The 16204-nt window shown below is 69.0% G+C and overlaps 1 protein-coding gene across 1 annotated transcript in view; it reads right to left on the bottom strand.

The window, feature by feature from the left end:
- COL7A1 (collagen type VII alpha 1 chain) overlaps window positions 1–16204 on the bottom strand; it is a gene marked incomplete at its 5' end in the record, with an annotated part of 31898 nt that overhangs the window by 6338 nt on the left and 9356 nt on the right. Inside the window, 70 exons of the mRNA XM_080672632.1 lie at window positions 283–318; window positions 459–530; window positions 690–797; window positions 922–981; window positions 1064–1099; window positions 1610–1654; window positions 1728–1772; window positions 1869–1910; window positions 1982–2017; window positions 2113–2181; window positions 2651–2731; window positions 2807–2842; window positions 2931–2993; window positions 3064–3096; window positions 3279–3323; window positions 3464–3499; window positions 3589–3624; window positions 3921–3965; window positions 4091–4153; window positions 4275–4319; window positions 4396–4464; window positions 4643–4696; window positions 4771–4806; window positions 4896–5096; window positions 5176–5295; window positions 5430–5465; window positions 5718–5765; window positions 5860–5895; window positions 5976–6011; window positions 6130–6225; window positions 6362–6397; window positions 6475–6510; window positions 7921–7965; window positions 8051–8113; window positions 8690–8725; window positions 8951–9031; window positions 9106–9141; window positions 9439–9474; window positions 9549–9629; window positions 9748–9777; window positions 9982–10008; window positions 10246–10290; window positions 10533–10604; window positions 10822–10866; window positions 11048–11083; window positions 11572–11652; window positions 11748–11783; window positions 11864–11923; window positions 11998–12042; window positions 12194–12226; window positions 12535–12567; window positions 12693–12728; window positions 12806–12850; window positions 13169–13204; window positions 13297–13341; window positions 13500–13535; window positions 13627–13686; window positions 13772–13834; window positions 13950–14003; window positions 14084–14110; window positions 14343–14420; window positions 14526–14579; window positions 14724–14759; window positions 14913–14948; window positions 15033–15104; window positions 15503–15565; window positions 15633–15677; window positions 15763–15789; window positions 15872–15901; window positions 15999–16171. Coding sequence (XP_080528758.1) covers window positions 283–318; window positions 459–530; window positions 690–797; window positions 922–981; window positions 1064–1099; window positions 1610–1654; window positions 1728–1772; window positions 1869–1910; window positions 1982–2017; window positions 2113–2181; window positions 2651–2731; window positions 2807–2842; window positions 2931–2993; window positions 3064–3096; window positions 3279–3323; window positions 3464–3499; window positions 3589–3624; window positions 3921–3965; window positions 4091–4153; window positions 4275–4319; window positions 4396–4464; window positions 4643–4696; window positions 4771–4806; window positions 4896–5096; window positions 5176–5295; window positions 5430–5465; window positions 5718–5765; window positions 5860–5895; window positions 5976–6011; window positions 6130–6225; window positions 6362–6397; window positions 6475–6510; window positions 7921–7965; window positions 8051–8113; window positions 8690–8725; window positions 8951–9031; window positions 9106–9141; window positions 9439–9474; window positions 9549–9629; window positions 9748–9777; window positions 9982–10008; window positions 10246–10290; window positions 10533–10604; window positions 10822–10866; window positions 11048–11083; window positions 11572–11652; window positions 11748–11783; window positions 11864–11923; window positions 11998–12042; window positions 12194–12226; window positions 12535–12567; window positions 12693–12728; window positions 12806–12850; window positions 13169–13204; window positions 13297–13341; window positions 13500–13535; window positions 13627–13686; window positions 13772–13834; window positions 13950–14003; window positions 14084–14110; window positions 14343–14420; window positions 14526–14579; window positions 14724–14759; window positions 14913–14948; window positions 15033–15104; window positions 15503–15565; window positions 15633–15677; window positions 15763–15789; window positions 15872–15901; window positions 15999–16171 — 3773 coding nt within the window. The remainder of the gene's footprint in view (window positions 1–282; window positions 319–458; window positions 531–689; window positions 798–921; window positions 982–1063; window positions 1100–1609; window positions 1655–1727; window positions 1773–1868; window positions 1911–1981; window positions 2018–2112; window positions 2182–2650; window positions 2732–2806; window positions 2843–2930; window positions 2994–3063; window positions 3097–3278; window positions 3324–3463; window positions 3500–3588; window positions 3625–3920; window positions 3966–4090; window positions 4154–4274; window positions 4320–4395; window positions 4465–4642; window positions 4697–4770; window positions 4807–4895; window positions 5097–5175; window positions 5296–5429; window positions 5466–5717; window positions 5766–5859; window positions 5896–5975; window positions 6012–6129; window positions 6226–6361; window positions 6398–6474; window positions 6511–7920; window positions 7966–8050; window positions 8114–8689; window positions 8726–8950; window positions 9032–9105; window positions 9142–9438; window positions 9475–9548; window positions 9630–9747; window positions 9778–9981; window positions 10009–10245; window positions 10291–10532; window positions 10605–10821; window positions 10867–11047; window positions 11084–11571; window positions 11653–11747; window positions 11784–11863; window positions 11924–11997; window positions 12043–12193; window positions 12227–12534; window positions 12568–12692; window positions 12729–12805; window positions 12851–13168; window positions 13205–13296; window positions 13342–13499; window positions 13536–13626; window positions 13687–13771; window positions 13835–13949; window positions 14004–14083; window positions 14111–14342; window positions 14421–14525; window positions 14580–14723; window positions 14760–14912; window positions 14949–15032; window positions 15105–15502; window positions 15566–15632; window positions 15678–15762; window positions 15790–15871; window positions 15902–15998; window positions 16172–16204) is intronic.

Here is a 16204-nt window from a genome sequence, read left to right as displayed (position 1 = left end):
GACGGGGTCAGTGGGGTGGAGGGGGTCAGTGGGGTGGAGAGTGACGGGGTCAGTGGGGTGGAGGGGGTCAGTGGGGTGGAGAGTGACGGGGTCAGTGGGGTGGAGGGGGTCAGTGGGGTGGAGGGGGTCAGTGGGGGAGGGGTCAGGGGGGAGGGGTCAGTGGGTGGAGGGGTCAGTGGGGGAGAGGTCAGGGGGGAGGGGGCCAGGTGGGAGGGGTCAGGGGGAGGGGTCAGGGGGACGAGTCGGGGGAGGGTGACGGGGTCAGGGGAGCCAGCACCCTACCTTGTCTCCTTTGAGTCCAGAGGCCCCGGGTGCTCCCTGTGGGCAGAGGGAGGTGAGTGAGGGTCCCGGGCCCCTCAGAGGCGCCCCAGCCCCCAGCGTGGCGCAGCCCCACCCCGGCTCCCGTGCGGACAGACGTCCCACAGGACGGGACACGTGGGGTGGGCACCTCTACTCACCGCCGGCCCTGGTGGTCCCGGAGGCCCCGAGGGACCGGGGGCCCCCTCTCTCCCTGGGGCGCCGGCCAGGCCCTACCGGAAAGTGAGTGAGTGGAGCAGAGGTGACTGGGGTCCCCCCGCCCCCCACGGCCTCCCACCACGTGGAGCCCGCAGGCCTGGGCCGCCCCCTCCCGCCACGGGGCTCAGAGGCCCGAGCCTCCGCCTCCACCTGCCGCCCGGCAGCGCCCTTACCCGCTCTCCGCCGGGGCCCGGCTGGCCCGCCTCTCCCCGCGGGCCCGTCTGGCCGGGGAAGCCGACGATGCCAGGAGCGCCGGGGGGGCCCGAGGCGCCCACGTCCCCCTGGACACAGAGAGCCAGGGAGGAGTGGTCCCCAGGGCCCCCCAGGCCTGGCCCCCGAATGCCCTCTGCCTCCCCGCTCCGGGGCCCCCTGCCCCCCCGCCCCGGGGATGGGGCAGCGACTTACCTTCGCACCTGGAGGACCGCTTGGCCCAGGGGGGCCCTGCACCCCGACTCCTGGGTCACCCTTCGAGGGAAAAGGGGACAGGTTAGGCGCAGGGAGTCTCAGGGCTGCGACCCCCAGCGGGGACACTTTGGGGCGCACGTACCTTCTGACCCTTGAGTCCTGGGGCCCCTTTAAAGCCCTGAAAAAGGCAAAGGAAGCAGCGCTTGAGGGGAACGTGCACCCCGGCTCAGGCCGGTCCAAAGGGGTGCCCACGAGCCGAGTGCAGATGTGACCGCGGGCACCGGGAACGCAGACGTGTGACCACGGCCTGGCTGGCGGGAGCTCAGAGGGGGTCAGGGACGCCGAGGGCACAGACAGAGGGGCGCTCGGGTGTGACCACAGACACGGGGGGCCATGAGTGTGAGCGTGACGCACGGGGTCGGACACGTCCCGTCCACAGACACGGACTCGCACGGGAAGCACAGCCGGGGCGGGGCGGGCGGGGCCGCACACACTCTGCTGCCCCGGGACCCGGGAGGCGGGTCGGGAGCGAGGCTGGGGCTGGACACACGGCGGCAGCGAGGCGGCTGAGCCGGGGCGCGCGGCCCGGGGCACTGAACGCGGCCGTGCCAGGCGCGGGCTCAGACAGGGCGCACCCCGTGTGTGCGATGGAACTCCTCCACCGGGCTGGGCGCCGGACCACACTCACATCTTCCCCAGGGTCTCCGGGCTCCCCCGCTCGGCCGGCTTCTCCCTGCACAGAGAGGGGGTGAGGGTCTGGCCCCCGCCTTCCCCTGCCCAGCGCTCAGCCCGGGCCCGGCCCTCACCTTCTCTCCCCGCGGCCCGGGCAGTCCACGGTCCCCTTTGGCTCCCTGCAGAGACGGGAGGAGGCGGCAGGTCAAAGGTGGGCCTGCTATGGGAGCTGGGGTCAGAGGGCACGAGACTGCGGGCCGAGGCGCCACACTCACCGGCTCTCCCACCAGGTCTCGGGCAAGGCTTCCAGGGGCTCCCTGCGGGCAGAGGGCTCAGTGGGGATCCCGGGCACCCCTGCGCCCCACTTCCCGGGCGCCCCCACACTCACCGGCTCTCCCTTCGCTCCGGGGGGCCCGACCACCGCCTGTGGGGATGCCAGTAAGCTCCCACACCTCCTGCGCCGCCCCCACACTCTGCCCTGGGCGGGCCGGGCAAACCAAGCTGGGGGGCAAAGGTCACCTGTCCAGGGGTCCCCATGGGTCCAGGCTCTCCTTTAGGTCCGACAGGGCCAGGCAGGCCTGGCGACCCCTGTGGCAGAACAGTGAGGGGCTCAGTGCCTCCCCTCCCCCCCTCTCCCTCCCCTCCCCCTCCCCCCCTCCTCTGGCCTCCTCCCCTTCCTCCTCCTGCCCTGCTTCCCCTTTTTCCCTCCTCCTCCCCCTCCTCCCCTCTCCTCCCTCCTCCTCCCCCCTTCCTCCTCTCCCCCTCCCCCCTCCTCCTCCCCCTCCTCTCCTTCCCTCCTCCTCCCCCTCCTCCCCTCTCCTCCCTCCTCATCCCCTTCTTCCTCCCCTCCCCCTCCCCCCTCCCTCCTCCTCCGGCCTCCTCCCCTTCCTCCTCCTGCCCTGCTTCCCCCTTTTTCCCTCCTCCCCTCCCTCCTCCTCTCCCTCCTCCCCTCCCTCCTCCTCTCCCTCCTCCCCCTCCTCCTCTCCCCCCTCCCCCTCCTCCCCTCCCCTAGGAGCCCTGTCACAGGCCTGCAGGGAGCCGCCCTCAGAACACACACCGGCACGCCCGGGGCTCCTCGGTCTCCGTCTTTGCCGCCCGCACCATCACGACCGGGGGCTCCCGGCTTCCCTGTCTCCCCCTGGGCGGAAGGGCTCTGTCAGGGGCCTGCCCGCTGCCTCCCGACCCGGAACCCAGCCCTGACCTCAGGACTCACCACTTGTCCAGGCAAACCCGGCGACCCCTGGGGACCCTGAGGGAGAGAAGTCGCACGTGAGGGGGACGCAGGAGCAGGAGCAGGGGCAGGGACGGGGACCTTCGGGGCCGGGGGACTCACTCACCACCAGGCCGGAGGCGCCGGGGGGCCCGGGGAGGCCCACGGGTCCAGGAGGTCCAGGCAGGCCCTGGGGGAGAGAAGTCAGCACGCGCCCACCCGCCCCTCCCTGTGACTCCGGCCACGGCCTGGCCACTCACCCGTCCTGGAGGTCCCGTCTCTCCCGGCTCCCCCTGCGAAGACAGACATGAGCCGGACAGGCACTCCGCAGCCCCGCCCACAGCAGCCAGGGGGGTGCAGCCTGGGGCCCAGCCTCACGCGGGCAGGGCAGCCCAGGGGGGTGCAGGCATTACCCCGCGCTGGCACGGCGGGAGGAGCCCCCTCCCAGCCACACCCGCCCCCTCCCCCCGCTCACCTTCAGGCCGGACGGTCCCTGCGGTCCCGCGGGGCCAGCGAGACCCTAGAGAGGAGTGTTGAGGGCAGAGGTCAGGGGTCAGAGCTACCCACCGGGGCTCAGGGATGAACAGAGACAAGGTCTGGCTCCTCCGTGGGGCCTGACCCCTGTCCCACCCGCACTGGGCAGAGCCGCCTGTCACTCACCGGGGCCCCGGGGGGTCCAGGGTCTCCGTGGCCACCCTGGTGGAGAGAGGGTCCGGTGAGGCGGTGCTGCCCACTGTGGGGGCTGGGCAGGAGGGGGCGGGAGGGGGAGGATTCTGGGTACTCACCGCTGGGCCAGGGGCCCCCCTGGGACCTTGCAGTCCCTGGAGAGAGAAGGGGGCTGCTGAGCCTCGATCCAGGCCTCACTGGGGCACTGCCACGCCTCCACCCCCCAGCACAGGTCACCCCAGGCCCACGGGCTGCCCCTCATGGATAGCACATACGGGCCTGTGGGTGCACGTGCACACACGACCCCCCGCCACACACACACATATCCTGCACCCGCACTCACACCCACACCCAGGCACACAGACACCCCCCCGCCCCCCCACACTGAGCCCGGGAGCAGGCACCCCAGCAGCCAGCAGCACCTGGCCCAGCTCTTCCTGCCTCCACTCACCGGCTTCCCTTCGGGCCCAGCCACACCGCGCTCTCCCGGCAGACCCTGCAGAGAAGGGGTTTCAGGCCACGCTGTCCCTCCCCTGCCCCCCCCAGGCCTCCCCCCCCCCCCCCCCCGCCGACGGTCCCAGGCGCTGCAGACACTGGTGCAGGCGCTGCGGCAGGACTCACCGGGAGGCCGCCTTGGCCCCTCTGTCCAGGCTCCCCCTGCTCGCCCTTGATGCCCGGCGCCCCCTGCAGATGAGGAGCTCGCTGAGACCCGTCCCTGCCCGTGCCCGTGCCCGTCCCTGCCCGTGCCCGTGCCCGCACACCCAGCTCAGCAGGCCCCGCAGAGGAGGGGGGAGGGGGGTCTCACCCTGTCTCCTTTGGGGCCTCGGTCGCCGTCACTGCCCGGCTCCCCCTGTGAGGACGACAAGTCAGGCCAGGCCCTGGCGCCCGGGCAGGAGGGGGGCCCCAGGCTGACCCCACACACCAACCTTCGCGCCCTTGAGTCCGGGGGGTCCTTGTTCCCCAGAGGGCCCGGGACCTGGCTTGTCCCCGTCCACCTACGACACAAGGTCAGAGGGGAGGATGCGTCTGTCACGGAGGCATGGAGGGGTCATCCCAGGTCACAGGGGCCAGAGGTCATGGGGTCAGAGACACCACACGGAGTGTCTGGGCCTACACAACGGTGGCTTCCCAGCGACAGCAGTCGCAGGCCTAGGGCAGGGCGGGGGCGCTCACCTTGTCGCCGGGCGGTCCAGGGGGTCCGGGGAGGCCCGGGGGGCCGGCTCTGCCCTGCAGGAAAGAGAGTGGGTGGCTGCCTCGCGAGGCCTCTAGGCCACCCCGCCCGGAGGCCCACCCCAGCTCACCTCTTCTCCGCGTTCTCCTTTCTCTCCCCGTTCTCCCTAAAGTGCACATGGTGGGGTGGGGTTTGTTTGTGGGGAGTCCAGCTCCTGACCCCCTTTCCCTGGCTCCCGGCATCCCCCAGGCTCACCCGTTCTCCTGGCCTTCCTGCCTCTCCCGCACTCCCAGCCGAGCCCGGGAGCCCAGGAATGCCAGGCTTCCCAGGCTCCCCGGCCAGGCCAGGAGGTCCCGGGGCACCCCTCTCCCCAAGGGCCAGGCCGGGTGGCCCCTGAGGGCCGGGGTCTCCACGGTCTCCCTTCGGCCCGCGGTCTCCGGAGAAGCCGATGGGGCCCTGGCAGAGAGAAGAGTGGGTGCTGGTGGCCGTGCGACCCTGCCCCCCACCGGGCGCCCAATGAGCAGTCCGCACGCACCTGCTTGCCTGGGGGGCCTGGCTCGCCCGGGTCCCCCTTGGGGCCGCGCCGCTCCGGCACGGGCTGGAAGCCGCTGGAGCCCCCCTGCCAGGTCTCCACCATCTCCCGCAGGGCTGAGGTCTGAGACAGGGAGGGCAGAGGGGCAGGGCCGTTGCTGCAGCTGCTGCAGCCGGGCCACGGCCCGCCCCGTGGGCATACTTGGCCCATGCCCCCCCCACCCCCCAGTGCCCACACCCAGACCCCAAACCACCTACCTTGATGCCAATGTTTTCCAGCAGCCGCTCCACATTCTGGAAACACAGGCCGGATGAGGGGCTGTCTGCAGGGGACAGCCCTGCCCCCCCCCCCCCCCCCCCCGCTCCTGGCCTTTCACCAGGGTCCTCAGCCCCGGGGGGAGAGCGCAGGCCCCGGGAAGCCCCGCCTGGCGTGTCCCCAGGTACCCTGGGGAGGCTACAGCAACCCCAGCGGGGCAGGCGGCCGAGCAAGCAGGACGGACCGTGTGGGACCTCGCGCAGGGGCGACAGGGAGGCCCCGCCACTCACCGGCCCGCTCCCGGGCTCTCCTCTCAGGCCGCGCTCTCCAGGGAGGCCCTGGCACAGAAGAGACAGGCTGCTGGGCCCGCGTGGGGGCGCGTGCGCATGTGTGGGGGCTGTGGCCACCCGGGCAGGGAAGGGGGGACCTCACCTGCTCGCCTTTGGATCCGGCATCTCCCCGGTCACCCTGAGCACGAAGAACCATCAGGTGGGGGTGCCCAGCCCTGGCAGCCCTCACCGCCCTCCTACCCGGCTCGTGCCGCTCACCTTGGGGCCCGGACTTCCTGGGACGCCAGGGAAACCCTGAGATAGGACAGAACACCGGGGGGTCACACAGGACCGGGGCGCCCTGGGAGGGGGTCTGGTGGAGACCCAACGGCCGCTGTTGCTCCCAAGTCCTACGTTGACCCTGAACACTCACCTGGCCGGGAGGGCCCACCTGTCCGGGGAGGCCCGGGGGCCCGGGGAGGCCAGGGCTGCCGGGGGCTCCGCGGTCACCCTTGGGGCCCTCGTGACCCTGTGGAGGAGGCAGCCGGCATCAGGCCCCGAGGTCCCAGAAAGACTGGAGCCATATCCCAGCGTCAGGGTCGGCATCAGGGTCATGGGTCAGGGTCATGGGTCAGGGTCAGAGGTTGCAGAAGACTCGCACTCACTTCTCTCCCCGGGGCGCCCGAGTCTCCCTTCTCCCCCTGTGGAAGGAAGATAAGGGCGCTGCAGCCACAGGCGGCTCCGGGGCCGAGCGAAACCCAGGGGCGGGGCTTCTTACCTTCCGTCCGTCTTCTCCGGGGTCCCCCGCTTCTCCCTGTGGACAGAGGACGCACGTCAGCCCCAACATTCCCCCGCGTCTGACCCTGTCTGGGCAGCTGTCAGGTGGCCCTCGGCGCCACAGCTCCCGCCCCGTGGGCTCGGAGCGTCGCCTGCGGCCTGTGGCCTGTGGCCTGTGACTGTCCGTGTGAGCGGCTGCACGCCAGCGGGGGGCCTGTGCAGGTCTGCTGGCTCCCCCCTTAACGACACACGGCCTCCTACACATAACCCCCGCCTGCACATATCCTGGGTCTGTGTGTCAGCACGTGTGCGTGGGTCTGCGTGTCCCGTGGGCGACACGGGGTAGGTGCGTGTGGGCGGGGCTTATGCCGCATGCACTGGATGAACACGTGTCTGTACGTGCCTGGGGCTTGAGAAGTGTCTGTGTGACTTGTCTGCAACTCTTATGTGCATCATCTCAGTCTGCGTGGCACATGTATGTGTGTGTGTGAGCGACTGTGGATACACATGCACGTGTCCATATGTCCCAGAACGTGTACCTGTCAGAGCCTTGGACGGGTGTCTTGCCAAGTCCCAACACGGTCCACATGCGGCCCTGGGCCTGTGTCTTAGCACATGTCTGAGGATGTGTGGAGATGTCTGTGTGACGTGTTTCCACGGGTCCCTGCGTGTGGCCTCCCCCGTGTCTGCTCACTCAGCCTGTGTCTGTGGCTCCTAGTCCGTGTCTGTGGGTGTGGGTGTGTCAGCCCACCTGAGCACACCAGTGCACCCACTGAGCTCGCTGCAGCCGCTGTGTGCACACACGGGGCATGTCTGCCCATCTCAGCGTGTCTGCGTGTATGCCTCTGTGTCTGCACCCCGGGCTGTGTGCATGTGCAGGTGGTCTGCGTGTCCTGTATGTGTGCATATACAGGTGGTCTGCATGTCCTGTGCTGTGTGTACATGTGCAGGTGGTCTGCGTGTCCTGGGTTGTGTGTGCATGTGCAGGTGGTCTGCGTGTCCTGGGCTGTGTGTGCATGTGCAGGTGGTCTGCGTGTCCTGGGCTGTGTGTGCATGTGCAGGTGGTCTGTGTGTGTGCACTCCGTGTCTGCACCCCAGGCTGTGTGCATGTGCAGGTGGTCTGTGTGTGTGTGCACTCCGTGTCTGCACCCCAGGCTGTGTGCATGTGCAGGTGGTCTGTGTGTGTGCACTCCATGTCTGCACCCCGGGCTGTGTGCATGTGCAGGTGGTCTGTGTGTGTGCACTCCGTGTCTGCACCCCGGGCTGTGTGCATGTGCAGGTGGTCTGTGTGTCTGCACCCCGGGCTGTGTGCATGTGCAGGTGGTCTGCGTGTGCACTCCGTTTGTGCACCCCGGGCTGTATGCATGTGCAGGTGGTCTGTGTGTGTGCACTCCGTGTCTGTGTGCACGTGTTCCTCGGCAGGTTCGCCGTCCGCCCTGACACTCACGTTTTTCCCATTCAGGCCTGGCTTGCCGTCCTCGCCCGGCTTTCCCTGTGGGAAGAGACCATTGGCCGGAAGTCAGAGCTGGGGTGCGGGCGGTCGGGGGGCAGAAGGGCACCAGGAAACCAAGACTCACCAGTGCTCCAGGGGGGCCGGGGGGGCCGGGAGGTCCCTGTTCTCCTCGGAGGCCCGGAAGCCCCTGGAAAAAGCCTTTGCTAGGATTGAGGGGACACAGAGAATCCCTGGGCCGCCCATGGGCCGGGAGGACCCCATTAGGATCTCCTTCAGCCCGGCCGGGGCTGAGCGTGACCTGTGACCTCAGTGATTGAGCGCTGACCTGTGACCAGGAGGTCACGGTTTGATTCCCGGTCAAGGGCATATGCCTGGGTTGCAGGCTCCATCCCCAGTGGGGGGCCGTGCAGGAGGCAGCCAGTCCACGATTCTCTCTCATCGTTGATGTTTCTCTCTCTCCCTCTCCCTTCCTCTCTGAAATCAATAAATACATATTTAAAAAAAAGATGCTCTCCAGTGTAGAGACCCTCGGAACTGGGAGTGCCATTGAGATCCCTTGAGGAAGAGACCCATGGCCCATGGCTGGAACTCCCATGGGGGAAGGGACCCCAGGGCAGAGGCCAGAAGGTGGGGCTCGGCTAACACCTGCCGGGGACTGGACCCCCCTGAGGACAGGACTCAACCACCTCCCTCCCCCCAGACGGACACCGGACTCTGATGATGGCTGAACCCCGCCCCGCGCTTGAGTCCTCCCCTTACTTACGTCTCTCCCCGGGTCCCCAGCTTTGCCCGGAGCACCCTGAGGAGAGACCCACAGTCAGGGAGCCCACAGGGGTCATGGGGTCAGGGACCCCGGTTCCTATGGATGCACGGCCTGCAGGGTAGCAGCACCCCACCAGGCAGGTCCTAGGAGGCGCACAAGACCCGCCCAGAGCACATCCACGCCAAGAAGACCCCGTGAGGCCAGGGTCGCTCAAAGGGGCGCAGGGAGGGGCGGGGCCGGGCAGGGACCACCACGACTCACGTGCAGCCCAGGGGGGCCAGTGGCTCCCGGCTTCCCGTCCAGCCCATTGCGGCCGTCCAGGCCAGGGGGTCCCCGGTCGCCCTGGGGAGAACCGAGGGGTCAGAGGCCTCCCAGGAGGAGCCCAGCCACGGGCAGAAATCTCCACCGCCTCTCACCTTGTCTCCTGCGGGGCCGCGAGCACCCGGGTCCCCCTGGAGGGAACAAGGTCAGTAGGTCAGTGAGCGGTGACAGCCAGACGGGGACGCAGGGCCTGGCCGGCGTGGCTCAGGGGTTGGGCATCAACCCAAGAACCAAGAGGTCGCTGGTGCGATGCCCCCTCAGGGCACAGGCCCGGGTTGCCGGCTCGATGCCCAGTGGGGGGCGTGCAGGAGGCAGCTGGTCCATGATTCTCTCTCATCACGGAGTTTCTCTCTCTCTCCCTCTCCCTTCCTCTCTGAAGTCAATACAATTATTAAAAACAATTGTGTGGGATCAAGCACATCACTCACCTGTGGGCCTGGGGCCCCCCGAAGTCCAGCGACGCCCTGAGGACGAGGCAAGGAGAAGTCAGAGCCCGCTTCCCAGCCCCCCCCCTTCCCCCGGGGCCAGCCCCACTCACCCTCTCCCCGGAGGCTCCGGGAGGGCCAGGGTCCCCCTTGGGTCCTGGAGGTCCTTCCTGTCCACGGTCCCCGGGCTCTCCCTGTGGCAGAGCCAAGCCGTTGGCAGCACAGCCCTGAGCCACGGGCACGCGAGGCCGCATTGTGGGGGCCCTGGGATGGCCCCGTGCCCCGCCTCACTCCACCCACGGACCCTGATACCTTCTCTCTGGCTCCGAGCCCCGCGTCCACCTACGGGGGAACGACAGTGAGGGGGGTTCCACCAGGGAAGCGGCCGGTGGGGCCGAGGGGGCCGCGGAGGGCTGTGGGTCGATGAAGATACCGAGGGGCACTGGGGGGGAGGGGGAGTCAGTGGAAGGGATGAGGGGACACAGCGAGGAGCCAACAGAAGTAGGAGAGGGGACCACAGAGGACCAGACCTAGCTCAACCCTTACCAGCCGTCCTGGGGGTCCTGGGGGGCCCTGAGAAAGGAAATCGCTGTCATCCCCGGAGCCTGAGGCCCCAGACCTGGCTCAGGTTTGCCCTCCCAGAGACCCCGCAGCCAGCCAATGCCAACCCCAGAGGGCTGGGCAGGCCTGGAGGTGACCATCAGCGCCCCCCACCTTGACCCCCAGCCCCCTTATGTGGCCGCTGACCAGATGGAGACGAAATCTCCAGCACCCGCCCCCACCCCAGGCCCAGAACACTGTACGACTCACCGGCTCCCCACGGTCCCCTTTGGGCCCAGAGGGTCCAGGGCTGCCCTGCAGAAAGTCAGAGGTCAAGGTCACTGAGTTTACGCAGCGGTTTCGGGGAGCTTGGGGAGCACCCCAAGGACTCAGGGGGTCCTGGTGGCCTTTAGGGGTTGTGACAAGGGGGTCGCAGGAAATGAGGCTTGTGAGGGGGCAGCATTTCAGGGTTGGGGTGGCAGGATCAGGGGTTGGGAACTGGATGGTTGAGGGTGGAAGCTGAGGTCAGGGGTCAGGGGTCAGAGGTGAGGACTCACGTTCCGTCCGTCCTCTCCGGGATCTCCCTGGTCTCCCTTCTCACCCACAGGCCCCCGAGCTCCCGGTGGTCCCTGGGGAGGACAGCTGGTCGGAGCCAAAGCCTCCCGGCATTTTGCAGGGCCCCCCTGACCCCCTATACTGTCCCAGGTTCCCCATCACCCCAAAAGCCATGCCAGGGTTTCCCGTCGCTGCATGCCTCCCGCAGGGTCCCCCTCTCTCCCCAGTGGCTCCCGCCGCCGCGCCCTCCCAGAGGCCTCCCCTCGCCCGCTGCTCCCCGCCACGCCTCACCCGCAGGCCACGCTCGCCAGCTTTCCCCGGCAAACCTGGGTCCCCCTGGAGGGAGAGAAAGCCGCATGGGGGGTGAGCGAGGCTCAGACTGGCTCGGGGCCTGAGCACTGGGCACTCCGGCCAGGTTTGGGGGGAGGGGGGTGGACTGATGACCTGGGGGAGGTCCCAGCCCAGGGGTCACAGTTCAAGGGTAAAGGGTAAGAACCCGCAGGGCAGGGAGTCTCACCGGGGGGCCCTCGTCACCTTTCTCTCCAACTTCGCCCTGTGAGACATGAGAGTCAGCCAGGTCCCGAGACCCCGAGATGCCGGGACACCCCATTCCGGGACTCCCCATCCCGGGACTCCCCATTCCGGGACTCCCCATCCCGGGACTCCCCATCCCGGGACACCCCATCCCGGGACACCCCATCCCGGGACTCCCCATCCCGGGACACCCCATCCCGGGACTCCCCATCCCGGGACACCCCATCCCGGGACTCCCCATCCCGGGACTCCCCATCCCGGGACACCCCATCCCGGGACACCCCATTCCGGGACTCCCCATTCCGGGACTCCCCATCCCGGGACACCCCATCCCGGGACACCCCATTCCGGGACTCCCCATTCCGGGACTCCCCATCCCGGGACACCCCATCCCGGGACACCCCATTCCGGGACTCCCCATTCCGAGACTCCCCATCCCGGGACTCCCCATCCCGGGACACCCCATTCCGGGACTCCCCATTCCGGGACTCCCCACAGCCCCCTTACGTCTCTTCCTCGGAGGCCAACAGGTCCTGGGGGGCCGGGACGCCCAGGGTCGCCCTTCTCTCCAGGAAGCCCCGAGTCCCCCTGAGGAGGAGGCGAGAACGGGGCTGCGTGTGGCGGCCCGCCCAAGAGGAGAGGGGAACCCAACGCCCCGGCCTCGCCCAGGGTCAGGCACTCACCGGGGCTCCAGCTCTGCCAGTGAGGCCGATGGGACCCTGTGGGGCATGGGGGGCAAGGACTTAGCCGGTCTCCCAGACACCCCCATCCTCTGACCCCCTTCCCCACAGTGACTCACCCGGCTCCCGGGGTCGCCCTTGGGGCCTGGGTCTCCAGGAAGAGCCAAGCCAGGAGGGCCCTGGGGGTGGGAGAATGAGAAGTCGGGGTCGGGGAGCCTTCACCTCCTCCTCCCCCCAGCACGCCCTCACTCACCGGCTCCCCTTTGGCTCCCGCGGCTCCTCTGGGCCCCACTTCTCCCTGGAGGGCCAGAGACACCAGCAATCACGCCCCAGCCTCACGGCCTCGGGGTCTCCCCTGTGACCTTGACCTCTGTCCTGTGACCTTGACCTCTGCCCTGTGACCTGGATCTCTGTCCTGTGACAGCCTCCCTCGCTTTCCCCAGACCCACCTTCTCTCCTTTGACTCCCCCGCCAGCAGGTCCCTGCAAACAAACAGGACAAACAGCTTGCTGGCCCGGGGCCCCGCAGAACCGTGGCCCTGCGTGGGGATGGGGTCCCGGCCGGGCCCCCGGAGCTCATCTGCCCGAGCTCACAGAGTCCCTGCTGGGAGTTCATGACCTGCATGGCGGTCACGGGGTCACGGGGTCACAGCCAAGGGTCGGAGGCATGTCATAGCACGAGAGTCAGCCTCAGCCTGAGCCTCCTCGGGGTCCCGGGGTCCCGGGTCCCTGGCTGGCAGGTCAGCCTCCTGCTCGAGGGCCTTCCCTGTGCTCGGACCCCCCTCACTCACCGAGGCAGGGTCCCCCGGGCGGCCGGGCTCCCCCTGCGGAGAAGGGACAGAGGCAGAGATGGCACAGACCCACCGAGGAACCCAAGGCCCCAGTGGCTCGCTGCCCGGTGCCTGCGACGGGGGCCGGGGGTGGGACACAGCCCCCAGCCACGACCCACCTTCTCTCCTCGGCGGCCAGTGGGTCCTGGTGGCCCCTGCGCGTGGAGACTGCGTGAGCCCAGGGAGGGGGGACCCGTGAGCCCCACCGCCGCTCCCACCACATCCCCCTCACCTCAGGGCCCTCCGCGCCCGGGTGCCCCGCGACTCCGGGCAGCCCCTGGGGACGAGGAGGAGAAACGCTGGTCGGGGGGTGGGGATGGGCAGTTGTGGCAAATGGCAAACCAGGGCTAGAGGTGGGGGCGGGGCTGGAGGGGTCGGGTCAGACCAGGCTTTAGGTCTGCAGGGGTCAAACTCGGCCAGGTCGCTGGAAGTCAAGGTCAGAGCTAAAAGCAGGTCCCTGGGGTTGAGGGCCAGTCCCTGCCTCAGCACGTGAGGAGGTGTCAGGGGGCAGGGCGGTGGCTCAAGGGCGAGAAGTCAGACCAGGAGGGGCCAGAGCCCAGGTCACTGGGCACTAGCATGGAGGCCAGTGGCTCACCTGGGGTCCCACTGGGCCAGGGGGTCCACGTTGGCCCTGACGGAACAGAATGGGTCAGAGCGGAGTCTGGCCCAGACACACACCACCCCCCCCCCCAGGCTCCTGAGCGCCCCCCGGGCTGCACTTACCTTCTCTCCAGTCTCACCCACAGCCCCTGGCAGCCCCCGGTCACCCTGAGGAGAGACAGGGGAGGGGCCTTGATTGTCAAACTCCGCCCATCTGGACTCTGAAACCACAATCCTCACACACACACACACACACACACACACCGGTCCTATAGGGGTCCCCGAGGGTCAGCCTCACGCCAGACCGCTCCTAAAATGGCACTTACTCGGGGGCCGATGTCTCCAGGAAGTCCCCGCAGGCCCTGGAAGGGGTTCAGAGGGTTAGGCTGGGGCCAAGGGAGGAGCAGGGGTTGGTGGCGGAGGGTCAGGGCTGGGGCCATGTCCCACACTCACCGGCTCCCCCGGGAGCCCAGGTGGTCCTGGGAGGCCTGGGGCTCCATCCTCACAGTCCCCCTGAAGGAGAAACAGGGGGGTCGACGACCTGGTCCCAGCCCCCAGGCCCTGCCCCAGCCGGGGCGCCCGGAGGTCCGGGTCCTACCTTCTCTCCTTTCTCCCCGGGGGTGCCCGCGGGGCCTTGGAGTCCGGGGCTCCCAGGAAGACCCTAGGAGGAGGGGAGTATAAATGTGAGCCCCAAACTGTGAGCCCCAGCACCCACCCCTGCTCCAGCCGCGCCCCCAGCCCCTCTGCCCACACCATGAGCGTGGCCCCGGCCTTACCGGCAGCCCGGGGTCCCCCGCAGCAGCGCCGCCCTCGCCTGGTCCAGGGGGGCCCTGGCGAGAACAGCGGGTCAGGGGACGGTCACGGGGACCCAGGCTCCAAGCCACCCCTGCCCACCTTGTCCCTCGCTTACCCGCTCCCCACGGTCGCCTTTGTCACCCTGGAAGACAAGTCGTGACCTCGTGACCCTGGGCCACACCTCCACGCCCCAACACGCAGGAGGAAGGAGGGTCACGGGGCCCAACTGGATGACGAAGGTCATGGGGCAACTGAGGAGTCATGGCGGGGAGTCAAGGGTTCTCTGGGCTCAGAACGACCCGGCGGGTTCAAAGGGCGTCACCGGGTCGCTGGGTCACATGGAAGTCATGAGGCCATGGGGGTCATGCTGTCACCTTCACAGCTGCTCCAGGAAGTCCTGGGGGACCCCGGGGTCCTGGGTCCCCCAATGGGCCCCGAGGTCCAGGAGGGCCCTGATGGAGAAGACAGCGTATAAAGCACACCCCACAGACCTACCCTCCTGCCTCCCGTGCCCCCGCCCCACCGCCCCTCACTGCCCCTCCCGCCCTAGAACTCACCGGAGGCCCAGGAAGGCCTGGGCCATCTCCCCCCGCCACTCGGCCGGGCTCCCCCTGCAGGGACAGAGAGTGCGGCAGACTCCTGGGTGCAATTCTGGGCACAGGAGCCTTGCAGCGGGGGGGGGGGGGAGCCCCTGGAGGTGCCCCCGCTACTCCTCATGGTGCCTTAGGGAACCCACCTCCTCCCCTTCCACTTACCGGCTCCCCCTTTGGGCCTCGAGGTCCTCGCTCTCCCTGAGGACAAAACGGGGCAAAGGGTGATGCTTGATCTCAGGTGAGTCCCGGGTGGGCCCCCACGGGCCACCCCCACCCACCGCCCCTGGTCCCCGCGCTGCAGAAAGAGCCCTGGGAAGATGCTGGGAGAGCAGAGAAGGGACCACAGCTCACCGGATCTCCACGAGGGCCGGACCCTCCTGGGGAGCCCTGTAAACGAGGCCAGAGTCAGGACATCATCCCCACCCCGCCATGCGCCCCGCCATGCGCCCCGCAAGGGCAAGGCTCACTCACCTTTGGGCCAGGCGTTCCAGGAGTCCCGGGGAGGCCAGGGCTGCCTGGATCCCCATCCACCCCAGGGGAGCCCTAAGGAGGCAAAGAGGTCAGGGCTGGGAGGGACCCTCCCTCAGGGCCCCTGGGGGAGCCCAGACTGTTCTTTACCCGCCTCCTCGCCCTGCAGGCCCACGGTGCGTGCTGTGGGGTGGGGCCGGGGAGAGAGGCCGCCCCTCCGAGCTGGCGGAGCGGGCCCCAAGCCCAGGGTAGGGGCCTGGCAGTGGGTCTTCCTGCCGCTGCAACTTAGAGCTTCCCCCGGTCTCCACGCCCCCTGCTTCAGACCCCCCCCCCCCAAAATCTGGTCCGAACTGTACAGAAGGGCCGCACTCGGATCCAGCTAGGCTCCCAGGTTCTAACCTGTGGTTCTAACCGCTTGCTCTCTGTCCCTCTTCCCCCAAGGCACGTGGGGAGCTCAGCGGGGCCACACTCACCCTATCGCCCTTCGCGAGGGAACTCCCAGGGGGCCCCTGGGGGCCAGGAGCGCCGACCCTGCCCTGCGGGAGAGAGCAGTGAGCAGGCTGCCCGGCCTGGGCACCAGGGACCCGCATGGGGGGCACTCACCGGAAGGCCGGGGGGGCCGGGGGGACCGTCTCGTCCTCTCAGACCCTAGAAAGGGTGGCCAGTGAGACCTGGGCTGCCTCCCTCCCCTGCCCCACTGCCCCCAGCCACGCTCCCCGACCAGGCTGCTCACCATCTCTCCGGATTCCCCCTTCTGGCCCTGGGGAAAGACACGGTGGACAAGGGTCAGAGTGGCCAGCGACAGGCATGGCCCTCGCCCCCTCTCAACCCCGGACACTGACCTTCGGACAGCGCACCGAGCAGGGCTGTGGCTGTGGACACAGGGTCTCCTTAAGGCCAGGCAGTGCTACCAAGAGCCGCCAGACCCCCTCTTCTCCACGCCCCGGCCCCCCAGAGGCCCTTCCAAACCTGCGCGGCAGAGGCTGCCTGGCACAGGGCTGCCGCCAGACCGCTGACCGCCCGGTCCAAGGCGGGCCCGTCGTCCGCAGCGAAGAAGGTCTGCACAGGGCCCGTGCCTGGCATCAAGCGACGCAGCTGTTCCAGGTCAGCCCCCGCCAGGCCCAAGGCCATCACTTGGAGCCCTAAGGAGGGTCCACAGCCTGCATGACACCCCG

Source organism: Plecotus auritus (assembly GCF_963455305.1).
Source record: "Plecotus auritus genome assembly, chromosome: 6".
NCBI classification, from domain to species: Eukaryota; Metazoa; Chordata; class Mammalia; order Chiroptera; family Vespertilionidae; genus Plecotus; species Plecotus auritus.
The sequence above is the reverse complement of the archived record's forward strand: the minus strand, read 5'-3'. Positions and strand labels throughout refer to the sequence as shown.